Genomic DNA, 22,493 nt, shown 5'->3' with positions numbered 1-22,493 from the left:
TAAGTTAAAGCTGAAATCAGTCATGTTAATTAAAACAGTATAGTGAGCAACTCCATATGATCATTTTTCATCTAACTCATCAAATGGAACCATAGTTTTCTTATGAATTTCTCAGTTGTTTAAGCTCTCATAAATAAATACTCATGATCATTTATTTTGAACAACCTTCCATGATTTTTTTTCTAAAGCAGTGATTTGTAACCCCCAAAATAAGTGTTACAAAGAGGAAATAATTTTAAGGGGGTACAGATATTATTGTTAAGCTTTTGGATAAGAAAAGAAAAATTTCTAAAGCTAGATTGTGATATGAGACGATTTTTCATACGGTAGATTATGTAAACCTAAAGGGAAAGAAAGCATGCAGTGAACTAAGTGTTGATGGAAGATGCTAGATTCATATTTTGTGTTACCTTGCAGATAGAAATCTGTAGAAAAGTTATGTAATATGATCATTGTTTTAACATAACTCTATTGATCCTTTGGTTTCCATGCTTGCTTTTGTCACTCTAGATGAGTATCTGCTTTGCTGATGGTTTTAAGACGTCAACAGCTACTCACTTGGCAGCTAACTAAGACCATATCCTTATTCACACCAGCAAACTGAGCAGTCACTAAATGATAGTGGCCTTGGTCTGAACCAGTCGGGAGGGGATTAGTAGAATTTTAAATTCGAGGCAAATTCAAGAGAAATTGACACCAATCTGTGTATTTTATGTATTGTAGTAGATAGGTTTACGGATTCAAGGGATGACTGGACAAGTTAATAAAAATGCATTGAGAGTTGCTAAATACATAGAAACTACCTCCAGCTCAGAAAGGCCTTAAAAGGTGGCTGGAGTTTGGATGAGTATTAGGGAAGTATCATATATACTGGCCCTGTTATTGTACTCTTCCTAAGCATCAGCGTTCAACCACTGGCTGAGATAGGACGGTGGGCTACAGGATCTTCAGTGTTGAGCTAGTAATGTTTTTCTTATAAGCCATCTTGGAAATGGCCCTGTAAAAAATGTAACGTGTTTAAAATGATTATAAGGCTTAGCATAAGCAAAATGGATTTTGAGTGAGTGTTAGTGAGTAAAAATACATGAAGAGTACATGACTATCTTTTTCTTTCAAGATTCTTTTCTGCCTTCCTTAGTAGCTAATGTTATCGGGATTTTTTTTATTAAATTTGGGAAACACAACTCATTCTGTTTGTTTATGTTCTGTATAAATACATTGTGGCATGAATAGATATATAGTAAATATTGATTGTCCACATGGCTAATCTGTCTCGTAAACGCCCCTACAAAACTCCCAGACTCATTCTCCACATTTAATTCCCTTTATGGTCTAGTTCAAATTGTCTTTGCATGATGGTTAAATTTTTAACATGCCAAGTGGGAGTTACATGTAGAAGATATATTTCTCCTTTCTGGGAGGTTATACCACCAATTTTCTTTATTAATTCTTTCTGAAGAAATCATAAAGACAAACTATGACATTTCTGTAGAAAAACACCTTTTCATTTTTTTGTTTTTTTGACAGAAATTGCTCAAATGAAAAAGAAATATTCTTAGACATAGCTTTTCTCAGTCTAGTATAAATATCAAGTACAGTCATATTTCTTATTCTGTGACATGTAACTCAGTGCAGTATAGTCCCACAGATGTCTCTAACCTCACGATAATAATTTACAATCTTTGTAATGTTCTACAATATAATAACAAGAGTCTTTTCTGGCTAATAGTAAAAGCTATAGACTAAGATTGGGATCTTCAGTTTAATTTCTCTCTTCTTCTGTACTTGTTGTATAACATTGAATAAGTAGCATTGTATTTTCTTAATTCCTAATCTATATTAAAATATTAATGAGAAGTAGGGTTATTTGGAAAGCTATCTTAAATTGATAATCAATTTTCCTAGCTATATAAATGATCTCCTGTGAAGCACATTTCTCACCTTTATTTTTACTTAGATTCTGAATTTGCCTGAAGTTAGTAAAGATTCCAGATACAAAACGAATACACTCAGAGTGCAGAACAGAAAAGAACTTATTGAAATATTATCAACCCGGTAAGTTCATTAAAAAGGAAAAATGACATTTAATCTGTTAATGAAAATGGTCAAGTTCACATCATATGAAAATTTTCCTTTAATCTTTTGAGATACTTTATTTTTTAAAGGTATTGAGAACACTTATGTATATTGTCTTTTGCACACAGACTACAGGGATTAGGAAGAAACCAAATGATAGTTTTAAGTTTTCAGAGACCATTTTAACTTATCATCAGTAACTTGAGTTCCAGTGAAACAACGAGAACTTTTTGCTTTTCTGGACCAATGTAACTCCTGGAAATAAAATGCTTGCAGCATACTTTGCGTTCTCTGCGACTAGGATTTTTAAGTTTTCACTGACAGTTGCTGTATCCAAGGGAGTTCTACTTGATGCAACTCTCTTGCTGCTGGTTCTGTTGGCAGTACTCTGTGCCCCAGAATTCGCCTTTTGAAATAAAGGGACATGTACTTACTATTCTACATGGGAATCATCTTACTAAGTACCTTATGTAAAATTATCTAAGAGAAAGCTCAGGAACCTTTTATTTGAGATAGTAAAATAACTTAGTTATGTCTTCTCAAACAGAATGAGGAAGATAATTATTTCTGTGGAATCCTCCTCTGTTTGATGAAGAAGATGATGATAAATTTATATCACATAAGAAAAAAAACAGCCAGGACCAGCCATGTCATGTCTTTTTCTGGCTAAGACTGTGAACCTGTCAAAGAATCTATGTAAAGCTACCCAAAAGTCGCTTCAGCACCACTTCACATTTTTGAGGATGAGCAGTGGAGGCATTATGTCTAGAGCTGTCAATGATTCCAGAAAAGTCATATGATTATTTTAACACTTTAAAGCTGTGGCATGTATGAGTCTTTGTTAACAAGTGTGTAATGATTATTGTTCAGATAGTTTATTTGTTTACTTGGGAGCATTAAGTCAGCTGTCTCCTCATTTCATCTGAGAACACAGTTTCAGTGCTACACCCCTTCCCCTCCCACCAACTCCACACATTTTTTTTTAGAGACTGAGAACTGGAATAACCTTGCATTAACAAATATAGAGAGAGTGATTCTGCCTCTTCCTGTTTCTTTGCACTTTTTGTCTTTGCTTTACCTGTCCATTTTCAGATATCTTGTTCCTGGTGAAATACTGAAATCCAAGGTGACTTCGCATTTCAAATAATATGGTAAAACTATTCATTATAAACTTTTTGAGCTCATCTTTTGCTCTCTTTTACAAATGTAGTATGATAGCATAGATGAACCCACTCATCCTATAACTGTTAAGCCTTTAAAAGGGAATAGTTATGGTTTGACCTACCTACTTCTGAGCTGGGATGTTCTTGAGACTTTGTCTTAGTTTCAAAGATGATTCATGTAGAGTTGTCACTTGGAGTTCATTTCATTTATGATAGCATTTATCTGACTTACTCTGGTGCCCATTGTGAGAGTGCTGTTTTGCCATCCACAGATCAATTACTAAACAGGTTTTTGCTTGTTAATTTTGAATGCAGATTTCATAGGTGAAATATTTGAATAAGACACTAAAGTTCAAGGAACACTTGTTCTTTGAATGGATCACCAGATTTCTTATTTGTTTTTATACATATAACTATTAGTTCACCTTCTTACCTCATTGCTGTTTCAGTTACTGCTTTATATCTCCTCTGTCAGAGTTTATGCTAGCATCATTTCAGCTGAGTTTCTGTGCAACTTATATGCAAGTGCAGATGTGACTATACACATGCTTTTGGTATAGATGCTTCCAGTAGTATTCCGTTATGTCATAATATTGTGAATTCATCTGGCATTCAGTTTTGAAACACTGACTATAACAAACATCTTTGGCATTCTAGTGGAGGTTGAATATGTTTCCATACACATTCCATGGTAATTTTGCTATTATTCACTAATGCACTGTTTGTAGTTTTATGTGGTTCATCTTTGATGTAGTTACTTAGAGAATTAAATGAACATTTTGTCAGTGCTAAAAAATGTCATTCCTTGAGAAATGAAGAGAAATGACAAAACAGTAATGACAGAATTTCACTGAAAAAGATCTTAATTAAAATACAGATTGCTTGATAGTATTGCAGGTTCCATAACACAGAAAATCTAGGCTTAAGGTGCATTAGTTGGTAACAAACACCTCCAGGCCTGCCAGTTGCACTCACTGTATCTAACCTACTGTCCATCCCACAGTGAATTTATGGAGACATTAGCTGGAACAGCTTAGAAGAATTGTGATTGTCATAACAGTGAGATCTGCTATCATCATACCACATTTGTTGTTGAGATGAACCCCTCCTTTGTGTGATGAAAGGCAAAAAGGAACAAGGAAGTCTTTTAAGGATTTAGTTAGGCCCTTCATCCCTGACTCATTTTGGTGCTGCATCAGGCAGGTTGCATCTGACTTGAGGTGGAGAAGCTTTTTGTGGTGGTGCTGTTGCAATGGAAAAAGTGAGCAAACTTCTTGTTTCGTGCACCTGAGCAGTAAAAAGCAAGTAAAATTTTTCATTTTATATATAGGAACCTGGTGATTCCTGAGTGTTCCTTCTCTTTTCAATATACATAGAAAAACAAATGGGAATTATGGTCATGCAGTGGAATTGTCTGAGAGTGTTGCTGCTGATAAAGCCAGTCAGAAAATTCACGGATATAGTCTATGTTCCAGCATCTCAATAAGTGCTTATGGTGGCTATAAGCATATGAGAGGAAAAATGTATGTTCTGTCTCTTTCTCCTTCCCATGATTTTTTTTGCACCATTTCCAGTTTATACATCCTTCCTGTCCCAGTGAATTATTGGTATTTTAAAAGCCACTTGTATGAATAGAGATTCGGTATGCTACTGTTCCATGCATATATCACTGCTGTTGCACAGTAGATATTTGCACACTTTCTTTCCAGGCTGTTGATGCTATTATAATCTTGTTGAGTTGAGGTCCCTGCTGTAGTCTTGGCTGGGCCTCCATTGGCCTATGTAATTCGTCCCCTTCCTCTACCACAGGAATATTTGGAGCTATTTCTGTAGGTGTGAGTTACCTTTTCCTTTCATATTTTTCTTAAATTTCAAAATGGACTAACTTCAATTCATGAGCCCTTAGTAGGGGCGGGAAGGAGGATTCATAACCTCCTTGTCTTATGGAAAAGGATTTCCCAGGTTTTATTTAGAGGGAGATGTTTAGACCTACTCAGAGGGTCAGGAATTCCCAGAAGTCCTGAGCATTGAATTCACTGCATGTGGAGAGCTAAAATTTTTGAAAACATCTGAACTCTGAATACCAAGGAGACAGGAGATGCCTTTCATTTGTCAGGGTAAATGTTAAGCAATTGAGATTCTTTGGCCGGAGCTTGATTCTAGAAGTGTGCACAAAGGAAACATTGGTACAATTGGTCAATGTTAAGGAATGCTAGTTTTCTTAAAAAGGACTGTATCTTGGGAATTTTTGACTCAAATGACCTCTAATTTAGATCAATAATTCTGCTCACTGCCTGCAGTAACTGTGCCAGATTTCAAGGCAGTTAGATAAGCACGGGGATTATAGAGCACTTAGAACAAATTGACCTTTAAACAGAAGAGTTTTCAGAAAGGTGTGAAATGACCTATTCATCACAGTCGGATGTCCTGAGCTGAGTGAGAATACAGGATGGAGATGAATATGGCTTGAAAGATAAATATAGCTTGAAACAACAGTTCTGAGAGGTGCGAATTGCTCCATTCCTTTCAGAAAGAATTTTCTCATCCCTTCTCTCTCCTGACAGATCTGAAGAGTGAAGCACATCTCTCCTCAGCTCTTCACCACAGCCTGTGTGTGCTTGCTATCTGCTTCCAACATCTCAACTCCCTCTACAGAGGCCACATGAAAGAGAGAGAGAGGGGGAAGGAGGGAGGGCAGGCAGGGGAGGATAAATTCACATACCCCTAGAGATCGTCAGATCTCAATAAAAAGGATTGGCGCGTAGACCACTCTAGAATGATATGCTGCTTCTGAGAGACCAACTTCTTACATGGGGATGAGGGGAGGAAATTACAGGAAGCAGTCCTGGTCCTTTTGAGAGGGGGAGTGTTTTTCAGTTCCTATCTTCTATGAGGAAGCGAGTACAGTGCTGCAAGGACTACTAGGTCATAGTATATGCACAGGGAAGAAGAATATAGGAATATGGGGTGTTTTGTACTCCCTTTGCTACCGATGCTGTTATCCCTTTCCCATCTCTGGTCCTATTCTGCCATGTCCCCTTTTTCCTGTCCCTATCATCATCTTCCAGTTGCTACTGCTCCCCCAGTTTCTTATTTCCTCTTTCTCCTCCTGCTGCCAACGTTTGCACATCTACTATGTTTGCTCTAAGAAAAAAAAAAAAAGGAGTTTCAGTGCCTTCTGAATCTTCCTCTTTACTTAGGTGACATTTTCCCCAAATGAAAATGAACCAGAACCCTGACAAAAGCAAATTGCCTCAGAATGGCTCCCTTTCTTGGATGTGTGCCAAGAGTCAAATTTAAAATGACCCAACCTGGGTGGAGGTCAAGTTCAATGGCTGCTACAGAGGCCACTGAGACTCCCAGCTCATGTGCAAACTGACAGACTACAGAGCATTTTGGTTTTTGTGTTTCCAGTGTAAACCTCTGGTTTGTGAGTTAGATGTACATCCATCCAAGAGAACCAAGTTTTAATTGTTGCTCCCTTCCCTCCTCTTTCCGCTTTTACCTTTGCTTCCTCTGGAACAGAATAGTACCAGGCACAATGTGGGATATTTTTAAATATATATTTTTATATATATGTATACACACACACACATATAGTGTGTGTAATTTGAGATATATCTGTGCAAAAGCTAGTATAATGCCAGATTTAAGAGAAGCTGTTTTGGGGAAGGGAGACGAATCTGTTGACCTCTTTCAAATTACTCTGGAATTTGAACATCAATCCTACCTTGCACCTCAGGAATGCAGACACATTTGAAGACAGTCCAGGTAAATGTGTACTCCAAAGTACTTAGGGAAATTAACCTCTAAATGGAACAGAGTGTGTGAGGTGGTGTGTGTGCATGGGGGAAGGGGAATAGTAGACATTCCCTCAGCCTTTAAAGTGAAGCAGCTAGTATAATGAAAAACACATAAATTCATCATGATTAGTGCTCCTGCAGCTATAGCTAAATGAATCCACGTCGTCTAGAGAGCTAAATTATTGTAGACTTAAAATCAGAAGTGTTAGGGCTGGAAGTGATTCAGGGTGGAGCTTCTATTCCTAGCACTTACATTTTAAAGCCCTTATTCTTGACTGCACCACAGCTGCTTGTTGCATATATAAGTGTGAGGGGAAAAGAAATGAGCAGGAAGGAAGCACAGAGGAACCTGATCCTCAGTTAATGAGATCTCTGCTAAATTGTTTCCACCTAATAACAGAGGAGGAGGGCACCTAAGAGGAAAGTGTATTGTAAAATGTTTAATTTGCCTGATGAGAAACGCTGTTAAATTCACATTTGTTGAGGCATTCCTACTCTCTGTAAATATCCTTGCCCCTCTCTACCCTTTCTTTTCCTAAGCTGGGGCCCTTGAGATTGAAATCACTGTTAATAACTTTACAGAAATGGGCATCTGATTGCCTGCCCCTTCAGCAGGACAAGCAAAGTATCAGAGATCTGAAAGCTGGTGAGTTCAGCATAGCGCAGCTGGTGAGGTTTACTCTCCCTAGTCCTCTGCCCTGCCATCAGTGCAGAGATGGTTGAGCTGTTTGGGCATCAGCTACCAAACTGCCACAGTTTGTTTTAAAATGCTCTGTTTTAAACTCTCATTAGTTTTCTGTCCACTTCCATGTGTGCAACTGAGGGAGACCCAGAATCTCAAGTATCTGATTTTTGGATTGGGTAAGGTAATGTATATTTTCTGTGCTTTCTTTTTCTCACTGGTTAGTAAAGCTCTAAGCATTTTCATATGTAAGTGTGAAGTTCAAGATTTTTTCTGTAAAGAAACCTGCTGTCTTTTTTTCTGATAGCATGCATTACTAATTACAAGGCTGCTGAAATCAAGGGAAATTTTTTCACTGATTTTTTTTGAATCAGGCCCCTTGTCAGACCTTACTTCACCTGAATAGTTAAAAAGAAGAGGAGCAACAAAATCGATATAGCTTTCTGTTATTCTGAATCTGCTTTTACAGGCACATGTTTACCTAGCTGACTTTCACTTAATTTCCACTCCCTCTGTCATAACTACAGAAGTTATAGTCCTTTTGCTTATCTGAGAAAAGGAGAGGAAGGTTTGGGAAAAGGAGTACATTTCTAACATGTGCATGGTCTAACATTTTTGTGAATCCAACAAGAAATAGTTCTGGAACATGCTGGATTCTGCTATTCAAGAGTCATAAGAAACATTTATATTTTACAATATGGGCATATTTTCATCTCTTCTGTACACTGTTCTTTAAAAACTATATGTGATTTTAAAACAGCATGCAAAACATCATAAAGGAATATGAATGTGCATTCATGTATAGCACAAATTCTGCATATAAAAGTGAGGATTTATCAATATTTATATTTCAGATTCATTACATTAATATTTAAAACATGCAGAAATTTAAAACAGGATGGGTTTGTGGTACCTACACATATCTGGACTGTACTTTATGTGGCTATCATTTATAATCTACTATCTGTGACATCTTTAAAGTAGCCCACATATCCATCAGCAAAACATGTCAGTACAATCAGGTTGACCCCAAAGATTTCCAGGGTCTATTGTGGTGTGCTGAGTGATTAATCAGTAACCAGCAAGAGACTAATTTGATACTATCATGGAGACACTTATAGACTATTGAGTAAATACTATAGCAAACATTTGAAAAGCCTAATTGTATGTTTACTGTACACTAAGGAATAATGATGCATTATTTGAATTTTCACAATAACTTTTTTCTACAATTTTGTTTGGTATAGTGTCTTCTATACTGTAAGAAACTGCAAAGTTTTTTACAGAGTTAACTACCATTAAAGAGTTAATAGTGAAATGAAAAAAAATTGCATATTAGAAGACAAGAGAGAAAATATTAGAGATATTTGAAAGTAAATAGACTGTTGGTAGAACAAAAAGATGCAAACAGCGTGCCACAAACTTGGGTCATGCTAGAAAACACAGGAATGCTATTGTGGATGCTATTAGCATCCACAGCAATGTATAAGAATAGCAAGAATGCTACTGTGGATTTTAGCAAGTACACAGGAGGTTTTCTTGATTGACTATATGTAAGGAATACCACAAAATCATAGATGTAGCTGTTCCATCTCCATTTGATAGCTGTCCAAATTACTTCTCTAAATTAATTGCTATAAGCTTCATATAGAGCAGAGAAGAAAGAGCAATATTTTGGTTCAGTAGTTCTTTCAAGCTTATTTTGCATGTAATTGGATGGCTTTATCCTTTAGAGAGACATGAGGGCAGGCACTTCCTCGTATTATGTAGCAATGATTGCATGTTTCCTAGGAAACATGGAGAATGGGATATTTGCAAAGAATATGTACGAAGTGGATTCATTCATGCTTTATTTTATTGAAAGACATAATACAAAAACAAAGTATTCACAAGCAAACAAAATGACTTTTGATACCATGTTTCAGACCTATTATGAAAGCTCCTATGTGAATGTCAGTACATGTCTGATAAAAGTGATTTCTTGTTAGCACGTTTGTCTTACCACAGTGCCTCTGTGACCTGGGAAGATGCTCACCGGTAACTTTGACTCAGCTGGCTGAGAAGCATAACTGCTGCTATGTGGAACACAGCAAGGACTAACCATATTATTTCCTTAGTGTTCTCCATGGCTTTTGCCTTGTCTGAACTCTAAGTGCTACTGCTTCATTCTTAGTAATACCCAGCTTTCCTGTATACTGTAGTGCAGCTGTATCCCCTCTGCTACTGTCTACCTTCTTTCCTGTTCTTGTGGTGAGAAATGTCGTATGTTTTGTCTGGTTGCCTTGCTTGGTCAGTTAAAAAAGATTCCTTGATTATTAAAAGAAACTAGGATTACACAAAGAATTAGAAAGGTGAGAAGTTTACTACAACTTAATGGAAGTCACAGGTATGGTTCTTTAACCTATTAACACTACTTCATCCAAGTGATGCGAGTCAGACACTTTCTTTTGGGCACTTAATCATCCACTCTCCCTTTAATTTCTGGACCCAACTAAATGCAGTTTTAGAAAACATAAATTAAAATGAGAAAAGATATTGTACATAAATCTCAAAGTGCTTTCCACCTTATTATTTTGTATTTAAAGGAGCGTTACTAATGTAGGTTAAAGTGGAAACAAAATTTTGTTACACTGGAAGCAAATTTTCAAGCCTATTAGAACTGGAAATGCTTTCATGAGGAGACCTAAGAGGATGCCACTTTCTGACACCTCGGACAAAGCACTTGCTTGTTAGAGGGCTCATATATCTTACTGGTTTAGGGAAAGCTCGTGTTCCTGCCTTCTTCCCCTGGACATCCACAGGTTGTATGTTCTGCTGAGCACTGCAGCAACTGGAAGATCAGGTTGTTTCAGTTTTTTGAAATTTGCAGCAAAAATGTTCTTGTGAATTTTACTAGTGATTATTAGAAACTGCTAGGAAGCAGAAGGGGATTTAGGTCTTGTTTTTTTAAGAAACGAAACTACACTTGTGGTTTGTATAAGGAAACAGTCTTTTGTTTGTTTAAATTTCGGACTTATGCTAACCACATTAGGCTATTTCTTATACTGTGCTGTAATGTTTTTGCATTAATTTACTGAGTGGATAGTTTAAATATAGAGTTTTTCTTGTAATGGTACTTGCTAAATTTAAGAATTTAGCAAAAAATACTTAGTTTGATTTCTTCCTATGAAATAACATTTCAGTTTGTTCAGCTCATTAGCTGACGATACACTTCCTGTTCTTACAACATTTTTAAACATGAAATATCTTTAATTTTAAAGGTTGCAGAATATGATGCATCATTTTGATATCACAGCTTTAATACCATCATAAGTGCTGTGCAATTCAGTGCAGAGACAGCTGAGAATTCTGCCTAAAATATGAAATAAGACCTCATAGAGACTACTAACTTTTCTAGTTAAGTGAAGACCTACAGGCTTTGCAATGAAGGTCCTAGCAATGGATTTATTCTCCATCTGAGTACATATCCTCCTTTTTTTTTCCCCAAGTGTTTTTAGAAAGAACCTTCATTCAAGCTTCATACCACGGACTAATATGGTAAAAAGTAATTCTTTCGAAGTTTGAAAATAACTGGTGGTAATTGAAGACAACTAAGTTACAGATTTGAAATGGTTCTACAAATAAATCATAGATAATTTAAATGGCATTTATGGGATTATATCTGTAACAGATGGAGAATTTTAGGGGAAAAAGGGATTCCTTTGGACATATGTGATAAGCTGTAGCTCTACAGTGTGAATCACATGGCTGAGCCCTCCTGCAGTCACTCAGTATCAGGGGGCTCTGTGGCCAGATGAAGATTCACTTGCAAGTATAGTGCTTCAGAATTCAGATGCTGTACATACATTATTATGTCACTAGCTTTTTAAGTTAGGAAGATAGACCATGGTTTAGACTTAAAAAAATTTTTTTTTTGATAAAAATAATTACTTTCTTCCTACTGAAAGACAGCAGATGGCATTGTAATTTTTTTAATTAAGAAGAGGAAGAACTTATATACCAAGTAGGAAAATGTAAGAAGTGATATTAAAGCATAGAAGAAAGTTTTAAAACAAATGGTAAGGAAAAAAAGATTGACAAGGCCTTGAAAATTCCCACTGATAGAGCTTTCCATTTTCAGGAGAGAATTTCAGAGCCTTTTACTTCTGTTGGAAAGCCCCAATCTTCAGTTGTCTTTACATAGTATGTTGGAGTGCTGAGATCATATCGATTGATTTAGCAACCTAAACATCAGCCCTTTGCTAGGAGGAAAGCTTATGGTATTTATTAGTGTAAATGCTATTATAAAAAGTTATATTCAGATGAAGGGAAGGACACAGAGGTTAGTACAAAAAAATAAAATGCAAAGCTTATGCAGCTGACATCAGAGAGGTAAAAACTTGAGTATTTTAAAATCGTGCTGTTATCTTTAATTAGTTTTCAAAACACACTTCTCTATTCATGCTGTGCAATGGATATTTAAATATATGAAACACAACTGAATGAACCAAATACTTGCATACTGCTGCTCTCAAAATCTGCATAATAGACCTTTATTGGCAGTGGTGGTGTTTTGTTTTGTTTTTAAACAGTTTGCTTAACAATATGCTCTCAACAGCCTCTTTTCACCACAAATAAAGGAAGCTATTCTACATCAGATTTAGGTCAAGAGTTTCAATTTCAAGTGAAAATGATGCATGTCTCCTTTGGGGGTGGGTGGAATGTGGGATTTTACATCTTCGAGTTTAAAGCTTTTAGGAATTCTCTCCAACCACCATTAAATAAATTAATAAGAAAGACTACGACAATCATTATCAGGTTGAATCTTTCTTTCAAAATGAACATTTTTTTTAAACAGAACATCACCTATTTTCCACAAAATTGTGGTAAGTTTTTGCCTCTTGCATAGGAAATAAAAACCTAAGCAAAAGCTAAGATTTCAGAAGTTCCTACACCCCACAGATGTTTTGCAAAACTTGCATTTACCTCACTTTATACTCAGTTACTCTTAATAACATTACTGATGAAGATTATGTATTCGTCTTGAAAATTAATCAAATTTACTATGACACCATGAAACAGCGTACTGATTATGCAAATGTAAATAATTAACACTCCAGTTGAAAAAACTCCAGTTGGAGTATCCTTCAAATCCAAAATTACTTTTTTTTTTTTTTTTTTTTTTTAAACTGAGGAGCACATTTATAATCTCTTTGTTAAAAAGAACTGCTAGGAGTATGATAAAGCAGGGTACAAACCTGAATTTATTCATTACTAATTGATCAGGGGAATGATCATGGGTGACAGATTATTGAGAATTAAAATCATTTCTTAGTTTTGGTCTTCAACACAGTTTTAAAGTACTCTTGCAGATGTGCTGTCTTTTCTTAATAAAAAGGAGATAGTAGCAGAGGTTGTCTGAAAAAGTAGTAGTGGAAAAAAGCTAGTAATTCATAAAGAGGGGAGTTAGCAGGCTATGAATTATGAAGCATCTCAGGAGGGAAGTGGCTCAGTTGCTAGCAGCAAGTCAACACAGTCTCTTATATAAAGAGCTACACTGGAAAACTGAAGTAACAAATATTGTCTCTGTATTTAAAAGGCATGTAGTTACAGAGAGTGACGGACCAGTAAGCTTTACAGTTATACTCAGTAATTGGTTGGATTTGCAGATGTGAATAATAAAATATTCAAGAACGTAATTTTGTAGGCTCTAATGAGCACAATTTATGGAAAGGAACTTGTGCTTCAGTGTTCTGTTACCCTCTCTCTGGTTTACTGATAACGTCAAAGATATGTATTTCAGACTGGCTAAGACAAACTTAGACTTTCAGAAGCTTTTTACAAGATTGCCAGTAAAAAGCCACTGAAGATGCTTAGTAGTTGCAAGATGATGGGCAAATACGGTCAGGATCTAAATTTAGGAAACAGAAAATAAAAAGTGAGAATCAGTCATCATTTTTTTATTTTGCCTGCAGCCTAACAGCAGGTGACAAGAGGTTTCATAGTAGGTCTTATGTTAACTAATAATGGACTGGAGAGGAGAAAGAACAATATTTGTAGAGAATATGGGTTAATTAGGTAATTTAAAACCAGGAAGAACTATGAAAAATTAAAGTATATAGGTGTGGAACAGGATGGTAATTGAAAGCAATGTTGATAAATGCACGTTGAGAAGGCAAATGAATTGCTTATACATTTTGCAAGGTTCTGAATGAACTGTATCAGCCTCAGGAAAGGGATCTTGGCGTTCCCCAGGAAGCTCATTGTAGATGGGTGGAAACAAAATGGAAATGACAGTAATATGGAAATAATACGATGCTGTTAAGTAATTAAATGGTGATTCCTCTCTATAGTTCCACTTATCTCCAAAAAGATTAATAAAGAACTTGAAAAAGGTAAGAAAAATGTAAAGGATGTTACAGAGAGCATGAAAAACTCCTTTATGGAAAAAAATAGGCAATTGAGAGAAGAAAAGATCGCAAAAGAATGACGAATTCAAAACTGGTGAGAAGCAGTTTTTCATGTGAATTGTATTTAGAGTATGCAATAGGTTGAGCCCCAAACATTAGTAATAGAAGTTTATGAACAAAAAGAATATGCACGTTATAAGCATTGTTGCCAAACAAGGAGTACTGAAGGGAAATATAACTTGTATTTTTAATGGAAATCATGCTTTTCTAAGAGATTAGGCTGTAATCACTGAGGCAGAAAGAAGATCTATTTCTCTCTATGGTTACCTTTTTTCTCTTCAGCTTTCTTTAATGTGCCTGGTTCTGAGTGTTCTCAGAAATAGGGTACTAAATTAGATGGACCGTAGATGTGTCCAGGAATGGCTTTGTCTTTGTTGCTAACTACATCTTTACCATGAAATAACTTTAATAAATTCAATGACGTGTATAATTGCAAGTTGCAAGAACATCTTACATGTTTTCTTCAGAAGTGATGCTTTGCAATCTTCATGACACATTTTGCACATTTTTAGCCTTTTCCTCTGATTTTTTTTTGTAATATTATTTCTTCCATATCTACAAGTATTATGTGTCTTCACACCTATTAGGTGATAAATTTTACTCCTATTAGTAAAATCTATATTTCTGGGGAAGAGAAATATGAAACTTGTGCATTTTCCTATTTATCTGGATAAATGCAAAATGCCTTGGGTGTCAGTATTAATTTCATGAAAGCTGGGGGGAGTCCCCTCAGCACAGGAAGAAAGACATTCCCAGAGAGGATTGGATCCGTACCTGTGCAGTATAGTTAATATCATGGAAACTTATCACTATCACTGGTTTCTTTCTTTCTTTTTTTTTTTTTTCAGTCTAAAAGTATCATAAAATACTTTGCAGCCAATTGCTGCATATATATGAGAAAAGGCTTGCAAAGTTGGCCTTTGTACTGACTGATACTGATTGCTTTTGGTGTTTTGGGGCAGGCTCGGGTATCTATTAACTTTGACCCACTTCTACCAGGAACTTTGAAGGTTTTGGCATAAGAAGGTGCTACAAGTAAAACTGAACGTCATCGACGTTGTTCCTGATAACACTTAGGTAACTAGGAACTGATGGGTTGCAGAATGCTAGTAACTGGCGTGCTTCTTATGAAGGGGTCTATTAATTTCCTGTTAATCTCACTTCATTTCTTTTCAGTAGTGTACATATGATGGAGTAGAGCTTTCCTTTATAATAATGGCAGACCTCTGTGTTATTTATCTTCATGAAATTTTAGATAAGAATGCCAAAGGAGTTCACCTTTGCTTCAGAGTTTCAGAAGGCTGCAGAAAATACTGCCTTTCAGTAGCCGGTAGTGCTTCAGGAGTGTGTTTTCTTCATGTATGTAATGCTGGAAGGCAGACATGGAGAAAAAAGCATCTCTCAAAAGAGGGGGAATACAGTAGAGTAAAACAGCCAATTCTGAAAATGAATGCTTACAGAGAAATAAGCTAAGCTTTTTGAATGCGGTAAAAGGACATGGAGCTTTGGATTCAACAGCGTAGGCACAACGTATATGCGCTCAACCGGATGTCCTTAGGACAGATTGTACAATCATACAACAAATAAATATGTAGTCAATGTTTTTATCTGACCAAAAAATGTGGCTGTTAATCCTGACATATGTTTTGGATGTAATGGAGGAAAAACACTGTAGTGCTTTAAATCAGCTTTTAGTGAACAGTGTCGTATGTTAGACTCATACCCATATTATATCTATCCTTTTGTTGTTAAATAAATACATAAACGAAAACAAATGTGAAGCATGTTAGTATAATTAAGGACTGGAGGAAACCCATTGATCCCTATTTGAAACTGCTGATAATTTAGCTTTACATCATTGCTGGATTGCTTCAGACAATCAGATAGAAATATAAGTCAACTCAACTATGTTCTTTCCCCTATGGCTTTGGTTTTTGCATTTCCGAAGAACACGTGTACTACATTTTTGTTATGTTATTGACTGTCCGGGAAGAAATCAGTGGGGGGAGTATAGAAGCAGTGAGAGAGGGAGGAGACATGCTGTTCATTCCTCAGAATCTGAAGCACAGAGTTTAAACCACATGCTTTTTATTTGTTCTTAGGTTTTCTGAAAAAACAGCGATCAAATGGTTGCAGCTCTTTGAAGGTAGTGGGGTTCCGTATGGTCCAATCAACAATATGCAGCAAGTATTTTCGGATCCTCAGGTTTGTTCTCACCAAGTCTTTTCTATACGTTATTACATGTGTTTTACAAATACCGAATAATGGTTACTTTTCCTCCCACACAGACCTGATTTCAGCTACTTTAAAATGGGATAGAAGAGGTATATGGCAGGTTGAATTTAAGGCCAAAATAAGAAATGATAATACAGATCCTCAAATGAATTATACGTTTGGGAACACATACTTTGCCACAATGTATTAAACTATGGGTATCCCATGTCCTGTATGGAATCTATCCTTCAGCAGTGGCTAGGAAAAGAGAGAAAGAAAATGTAACATACTGTTAATCAAATTCTGTCAGATAAATATTCAGAAAAGTACCCTTCTTGTTCTCTCCAAGGAATCTTTTTTTTCTGTAGAATATGGATAACCAGAATCTATATTGTTTGGAGGGGGGTGGCCAAATTTTGAATGGAATCGTGAAAATGAAACAAAAATCTGATGAAGAAAGATTTTAACCTTTTCTTGGCCTGGTGGTTTCCCAGAGTGAGAATGATTCAGTTTTTATAAATATTTCACTGAATTGCATCTATACTTAAACAATATTTTTACTTTCTAGCACCTGTAGAGTTGTAACATCTGCACGTTCAGTGATCCCTCCCCTTTTCCTCAACCTCTGGCTTATGCTGGGTTGATGTTCCTATCACAAATTCAATTATAGTCTTAAATAGTGTAACAGTATTTTAGAGTTATTCATATCTTCTTCAAAATAATTCCTAATAATGGAAGTAACCTTTTCAACAAGGACAAAGTGTTTTTTGAGTGCAAACCTGTATCTGAAATTCTACTCGTAAGTGTATCTAATGAAGAAACAGAAAAGATGGAGGAATGAAAACATTCCTAGTTCATTTCAATAACTAGAAAAATGAGATTGGCGGTTGAAATAAATGCCAATCTTGTATGTGTCCGTATCTGCTGTCTAGAAGTGTTTGTCAGGAGTGTGAATAGGGTTATAGCTTTCTGGAAAGAACAGCAAATAAATCTCTAGGATAGAGGAATATGTTTGTTATACTTTGAGGGACGTTTATATGGCTACCGCAGTGACAGAATAAAAGTTCTCTCTTTTCAGATTAATACGCTGTTTCTCCTTGAAATGAGGTAGCACCATGCTGTAGAGGGTGCTTGGGCCAACTTTCTCACTTCATAACTTTTACAGGGATTAAACTTGGGTTTTGAAGAACATACAGCAAGAGTCTTGACTTTACTTAGTGCCTGGCTGGCTGATTGTACTTGGGGTAATACTGAAAAAATATCCTGTGCTTTTCTTTCTGATGCTCCATCATATTTTTAAAAAATCAGTTCCAAAGTGAAAGAGTACTTTTTAGAAGGCAATATGTTGTGGATGGCAGTTACATCCCAAATTGAAAAGAGCATTAGCTTTGTTACCTTGTTCTTGTTAGTGTTCATCCTATATTTTAAATAATATGACAGAATTAGCCTATTCATGAAAGGTACCACAGTGCTCTGGGTTCAGATACCACCACATAGCAGGTTTTTCAAAATATTTTCTTGTAAAGGAGCATACTGATCTTTAATTTTTCTAATGAAGCTAGTCTTTTCTACACCCTGCTCTAAAATAAGTGACACTCAGTCACTGCATTCTTATGACTATTGGAAACTAAATGTCAACATTTGTGGTGATGTCGAGTATTATGAATTTGTTTCCTTTTTGGTGCTCTCTGCTTTCTTTAGCATTTTCTCGCAGTTATCATTCTACTGAAGGGGAGAGAAAAATGGACTCCATTTTTTTCTGTTCTTTCTTGAAAAATGGGAAGGTGTTAGCCTTTTAAAGGATAGCTCTTAAGTCAAGGTATTTACATCACCAATGTATGTGTAGGAGAAATGTCACTTAACTCGTGTTTAATAACCTTAGTTACTAATACTGTATAACAACAAGCACAAAGAGTGTGATTTATGAAAGAGTTTATTATAACCCAATAATCTGCTTTTAAAAGTCATTTGCCTTCAACCACTGCATAGCCTCCAGAACAATACCAAACCTGGTGTACTTCAGTACAGACAAATTTAAAATCTACCTCTAATGGAATATGTTTAGATTTTGTAACCTACATTGGATATTTCCCATTTTGAGTGTTATGAGCAGTAGTAACCCCCCAAAATGTATATACAGGAGAACTGAATCTTAAGACAATTCCATTGACTTTCATGGCCATTGTCTTCCTAATAATTTACAGATTTTGGTAGCTATAATGCAACCATCATTCATTTTATATATATATGTGCAGGCTCACACCACTGATGACCAAGATGCACTGCATGTATGTCAGCTATCATCAAAGCATATGCCAGCACAGCTGTTAGTAATGCCATAAGAGGTTTTCTGGTGCGGTGGGCTGTTACCGGCCAAAGACCAAAATCCTGGGAGGGGACTGGAATAATGCAGGAAGGAATGGAAGCAAATCTGAGGAGACAGAAAAGACAAGCTAAGACCAACTAAAATGGTCTAATGGAATTTAATCAGCTGCAGGCAAAAATCAAATTTTATTTTATTTTAACTAAGTGGACATTGGAACTCTGAAGGCCAAGAGGGGTTTATATAGCTTCTTTTATAAACTGAGATAAAACAACACATTTTTTGATCCCAGGATGTTTTGTTAAGGTCATTAACAGCTTCAATTGTACTCCAAGAGAGCTGCCAAAAAATATGAAATTTTTTACTAAGGTAGAGTGCCAGGTGATACTGTTTTTTCCATGAATGGAGTGAAACGTCCACTTTTCCCAACTGATTATAATCTTTTACTCATTCGTGAGGTTAAAATGAATACCACTGCCATTTGTACTGCTGAGTCAATCAGTCTGTGCGTACAAGTATATACCTGTGTGCTTGCGCGTGTATGGTTAAAAGGGCTGAGAGAAACGGGCAGATACGGTAGTCAAGGGGGCAGTTTTCTTAAAAGCAAGACAGAGGAAAGAATGTTTGTGAAAGTTCTTACAAACTCTTAACAGTACAGTATAGACTGTTTTCATGAAGCTTTTTACAGTCAAACTTTTTCAAGCTCTTTTTTTTTAAAAAAAATGTTCTTTTAACCAGGCCAAGATTGTACAAAACTTTAAAGGAATTCTTAAAAAGTTTTAAAAACTTACTAGTGACCTCAGTATGGTCCTATTTAACATACCCTTGGGAACATGTGTATGAAATACAGTGTGGTTTGAGGTTTTCCAAACAAAACAAACTTAAAAGAGAATACCATTTTTAACAGAAACTATTCAAATTCTCCCAAAAGATAAAACAAAACAAAAACAGGTACGCGCTGTACTGCAGCTAACTATGAACGAACAAAGATCTTTGCTGGTTAAGCAAGGGGAACATTATTATTATTATTATTATTATTATTATTATTATTATCATTAACATTGTCCTCCCCTCTTTCCCCCTCCCCTGTGAAAGAAATGTAGTTTCTTTCACAGTCTTTTACAGTGTCATTATGTTCATTGAATAGCTGGTACTTAAGAAACAACTAAATAACCCAGAAATATTAAGGGCAGTTTAATAAATTGTTTGTTAGTTAATGTTTTGCCAGATTAAAGCCATGCTCATTGGTGAATTTTACTATATGAATGCTGCCAGCTGAAAATAAAAATGAAGGCCCTATGGTGGTACATTTCTTTCTTTCTCTCTCTCTCTCTCTCTCTCTTTTTTTTTTTTTTTTAACAGAGTGGTTAGAGTCATACCACACAAGTTGAGTACATCAGGTGTAAGACATCACCCCGATGCATCACTTCTGAGAAACATGGGGAGGGAAATATCAGAGCTGAAATATCACAGCTGGCCCTGATTTCAGCTCCTGCCAAACACCTGCAGACTCTAAAAGGATACCAAAACAAAACTCCACCCTATGGCAAGAGGCCATCCCTTAACAACCCTTCCCTGACTTTGCATCACTATAAAAATTAATTTAACATTTTTTACAGAAACCTTAGTCTTCCTGTCCCAGAAGGCCATTACAGATCCTTTAACTGTTTCTCTGAATATGCCTCAGAAAAAAACAGAAATTTGAAGTATTAAAATATCTGATAGCTGGAAATTATCTGATGTTTTCAGTTTATTATTTGTGGAAACTTATGAAGCTGGTAGTTTTTTATTAACCTCCAGATCATCTCTTATTCTGTAATTCATTTCATTTGAACACATCCTGGAAAAAATTTGCTAGCATCTGGTAAAAGCTTCTACAATCAGTGTCATGAACGCAGAAAATAGCAAAAGAAATAAAGTTTTTTTTTTTTTTTAGAAAGCATCTGATGCTTTTTTTTTTTTTAAATGGTGATGCGTTTTATGGACCATGTCTTTAATTGCTTTAGCTATTCTTTGTTGAAATAGACTTTTGTGGCCCACTGAGGGCTGTCCAAGTCGAGTAAAATTATATTCATGTCCATAATACTGTAGGGAGTTATTTTTTACATACAGAGGTTTCTGCAACTGAAAAGCAGTTGATGAAGGCCTGAGGTAATACAATGTGTCTGGAAGCAATTCCTAGCAGACAAGAGAAAGAAAGGAATTAAATATTGCATGTGTCTCTTAAGTCAGTATTAGAGCTGGTTGGAAATTTTCCGGTGGAATGTTTTTCCGTTGAAAAATGCCAATTCATTGAAAGTGAAACATCCACATGAAGGTGTCTAAAATAAATTTTTATTCTGAAACAGAAATTGAGCTCTATTCCATGCTGTTTTGCTAAGTTGGAAATGTGTAATATGCAGTTTTGATTTGGTGTTTTGAGCCAACTTTTTACTTCAATTTATAAATTTTATGTAATGGAAAAATAAAACAACCCATACCCAGCCCTTTAATTTTGTCAAAAGTAGTTCTTTCATGCTAAATTACAAATGTTTTCAAGCTTCTGGTTTGTGGGAAATTTAGAAGTAGATTCTGTTCTGAAGTGGAAAGCGTTCAAAGATGGAACGCAGTTTGAAGAAGTAAAATGGAAAATCCAGTTCTAAGACTGTTTGTAGTATGATTCCCACATATACACAAATATGCAGGCTTTTATTTATTATGAGATAGTTCTGTATCCAGATGGACTCAAAATGAGACATAAACTGGGGTTTGGTATGATGAATATTGTAATAGGAGGTGTTTAAATTTGTGCAGTGTTTTTGTTATCTCGTGTTTTTTGTCTGGCCTGCCAATCTCACAAAGTAGAGATCCTATTGTGGAGAAGTTTGGAAATATGTTGGATTTCTATATAAAAATGTATAGTGAGTTTTGTATTTATGATAGGTTTTTTTTGCGCATAAATATAATACACATCTATTGTATAGAAAAGAAAAATAATAATACAGGAAGTAGTTCAACACCTTCTATTAGGAAGTTTTATTTTCAGTTACTTATAACTTTGCAGACCTTAATGGTTTGAGTGGAAATTTCCAGTGCTGGTTATCAGCCAAAGTCTGAACTTCATTTGGAAACAGTTCAGATAAAATGATCCAGCTATATATGAGGACAAGTTTAGGGCAATCTGTTGTCTACCATATTAACGTATTCTTGGAATTAGTTTCATCTGGGAGCTCTACTGCCTGTATTCTAGGTAACCAGTTCTTTTGCAAAGAGACTTAAAATGGAGCAGGAAGGTGACTTCAGTATCATGGATGTGCTCTTTTGCTGCCCCCCCCCCCTTTTTTTTTTTAAATGTCGGAGTTGTGACTGAAGAGGGATGGAGCCTGTGGGTGCTTAGGAAGGGAAGGAGGAAGTGGGAGCAGATTCAGGAGCATGTTGGGGCTGCATGGTGGAATAAGAATAGGGATTGGACCATTCAGTAATGGTTATGAAGGGGAATGAGAGGGCTGAGTAGAACATAGACAGGAGTTGGGGAGGGGGAGAAATGGATTAGAAGGAAAGATGAGCAGATAACAGAAGAAAAAGTGGCAGCAACTGAGTAAAAGGTGTGATAAAGAATAAAAGAGGAAAGGTAGAGGCTGGTGGGCAGGAGCAGCAGTGTTTACAACCCTTAACTCCAGTAACTGTAAAGGAAGCTGAAAGATCTGTGTCGCAAGATTGCTTTTTTTCCTGGAAAAAGCTATGAAGCCTCAGATACTGTAAGCAAAAGATAACAGCTTTCATTTGCTTCCACATATTCTGGTC

At 36.0% G+C, this 22,493-nt stretch overlaps 1 protein-coding gene across 5 annotated transcripts in view; it reads left to right on the top strand.

The window, feature by feature from the left end:
• Nucleotides 1–22,493, top strand: part of SUGCT (succinyl-CoA:glutarate-CoA transferase) — a 334,455-nt gene that overhangs the window by 126,518 nt on the left and 185,444 nt on the right. For all 5 annotated transcript variants that reach the window (XM_067291226.1, XM_067291227.1, XM_067291225.1 and 2 more), the window contains 2 exons: nucleotides 1,958–2,055; nucleotides 16,276–16,378. In XM_067291226.1, the coding sequence (XP_067147327.1) occupies nucleotides 1,958–2,055; nucleotides 16,276–16,378 (201 nt within the window). The remainder of the gene's footprint in view (nucleotides 1–1,957; nucleotides 2,056–16,275; nucleotides 16,379–22,493) is intronic.

This window comes from Apteryx mantelli, chromosome 2 (assembly GCF_036417845.1).
Source record: "Apteryx mantelli isolate bAptMan1 chromosome 2, bAptMan1.hap1, whole genome shotgun sequence".
Classification (NCBI taxonomy): domain Eukaryota; kingdom Metazoa; phylum Chordata; class Aves; order Apterygiformes; family Apterygidae; genus Apteryx; species Apteryx mantelli.
This window is presented reverse-complemented; position numbering and strand designations above follow the sequence as displayed.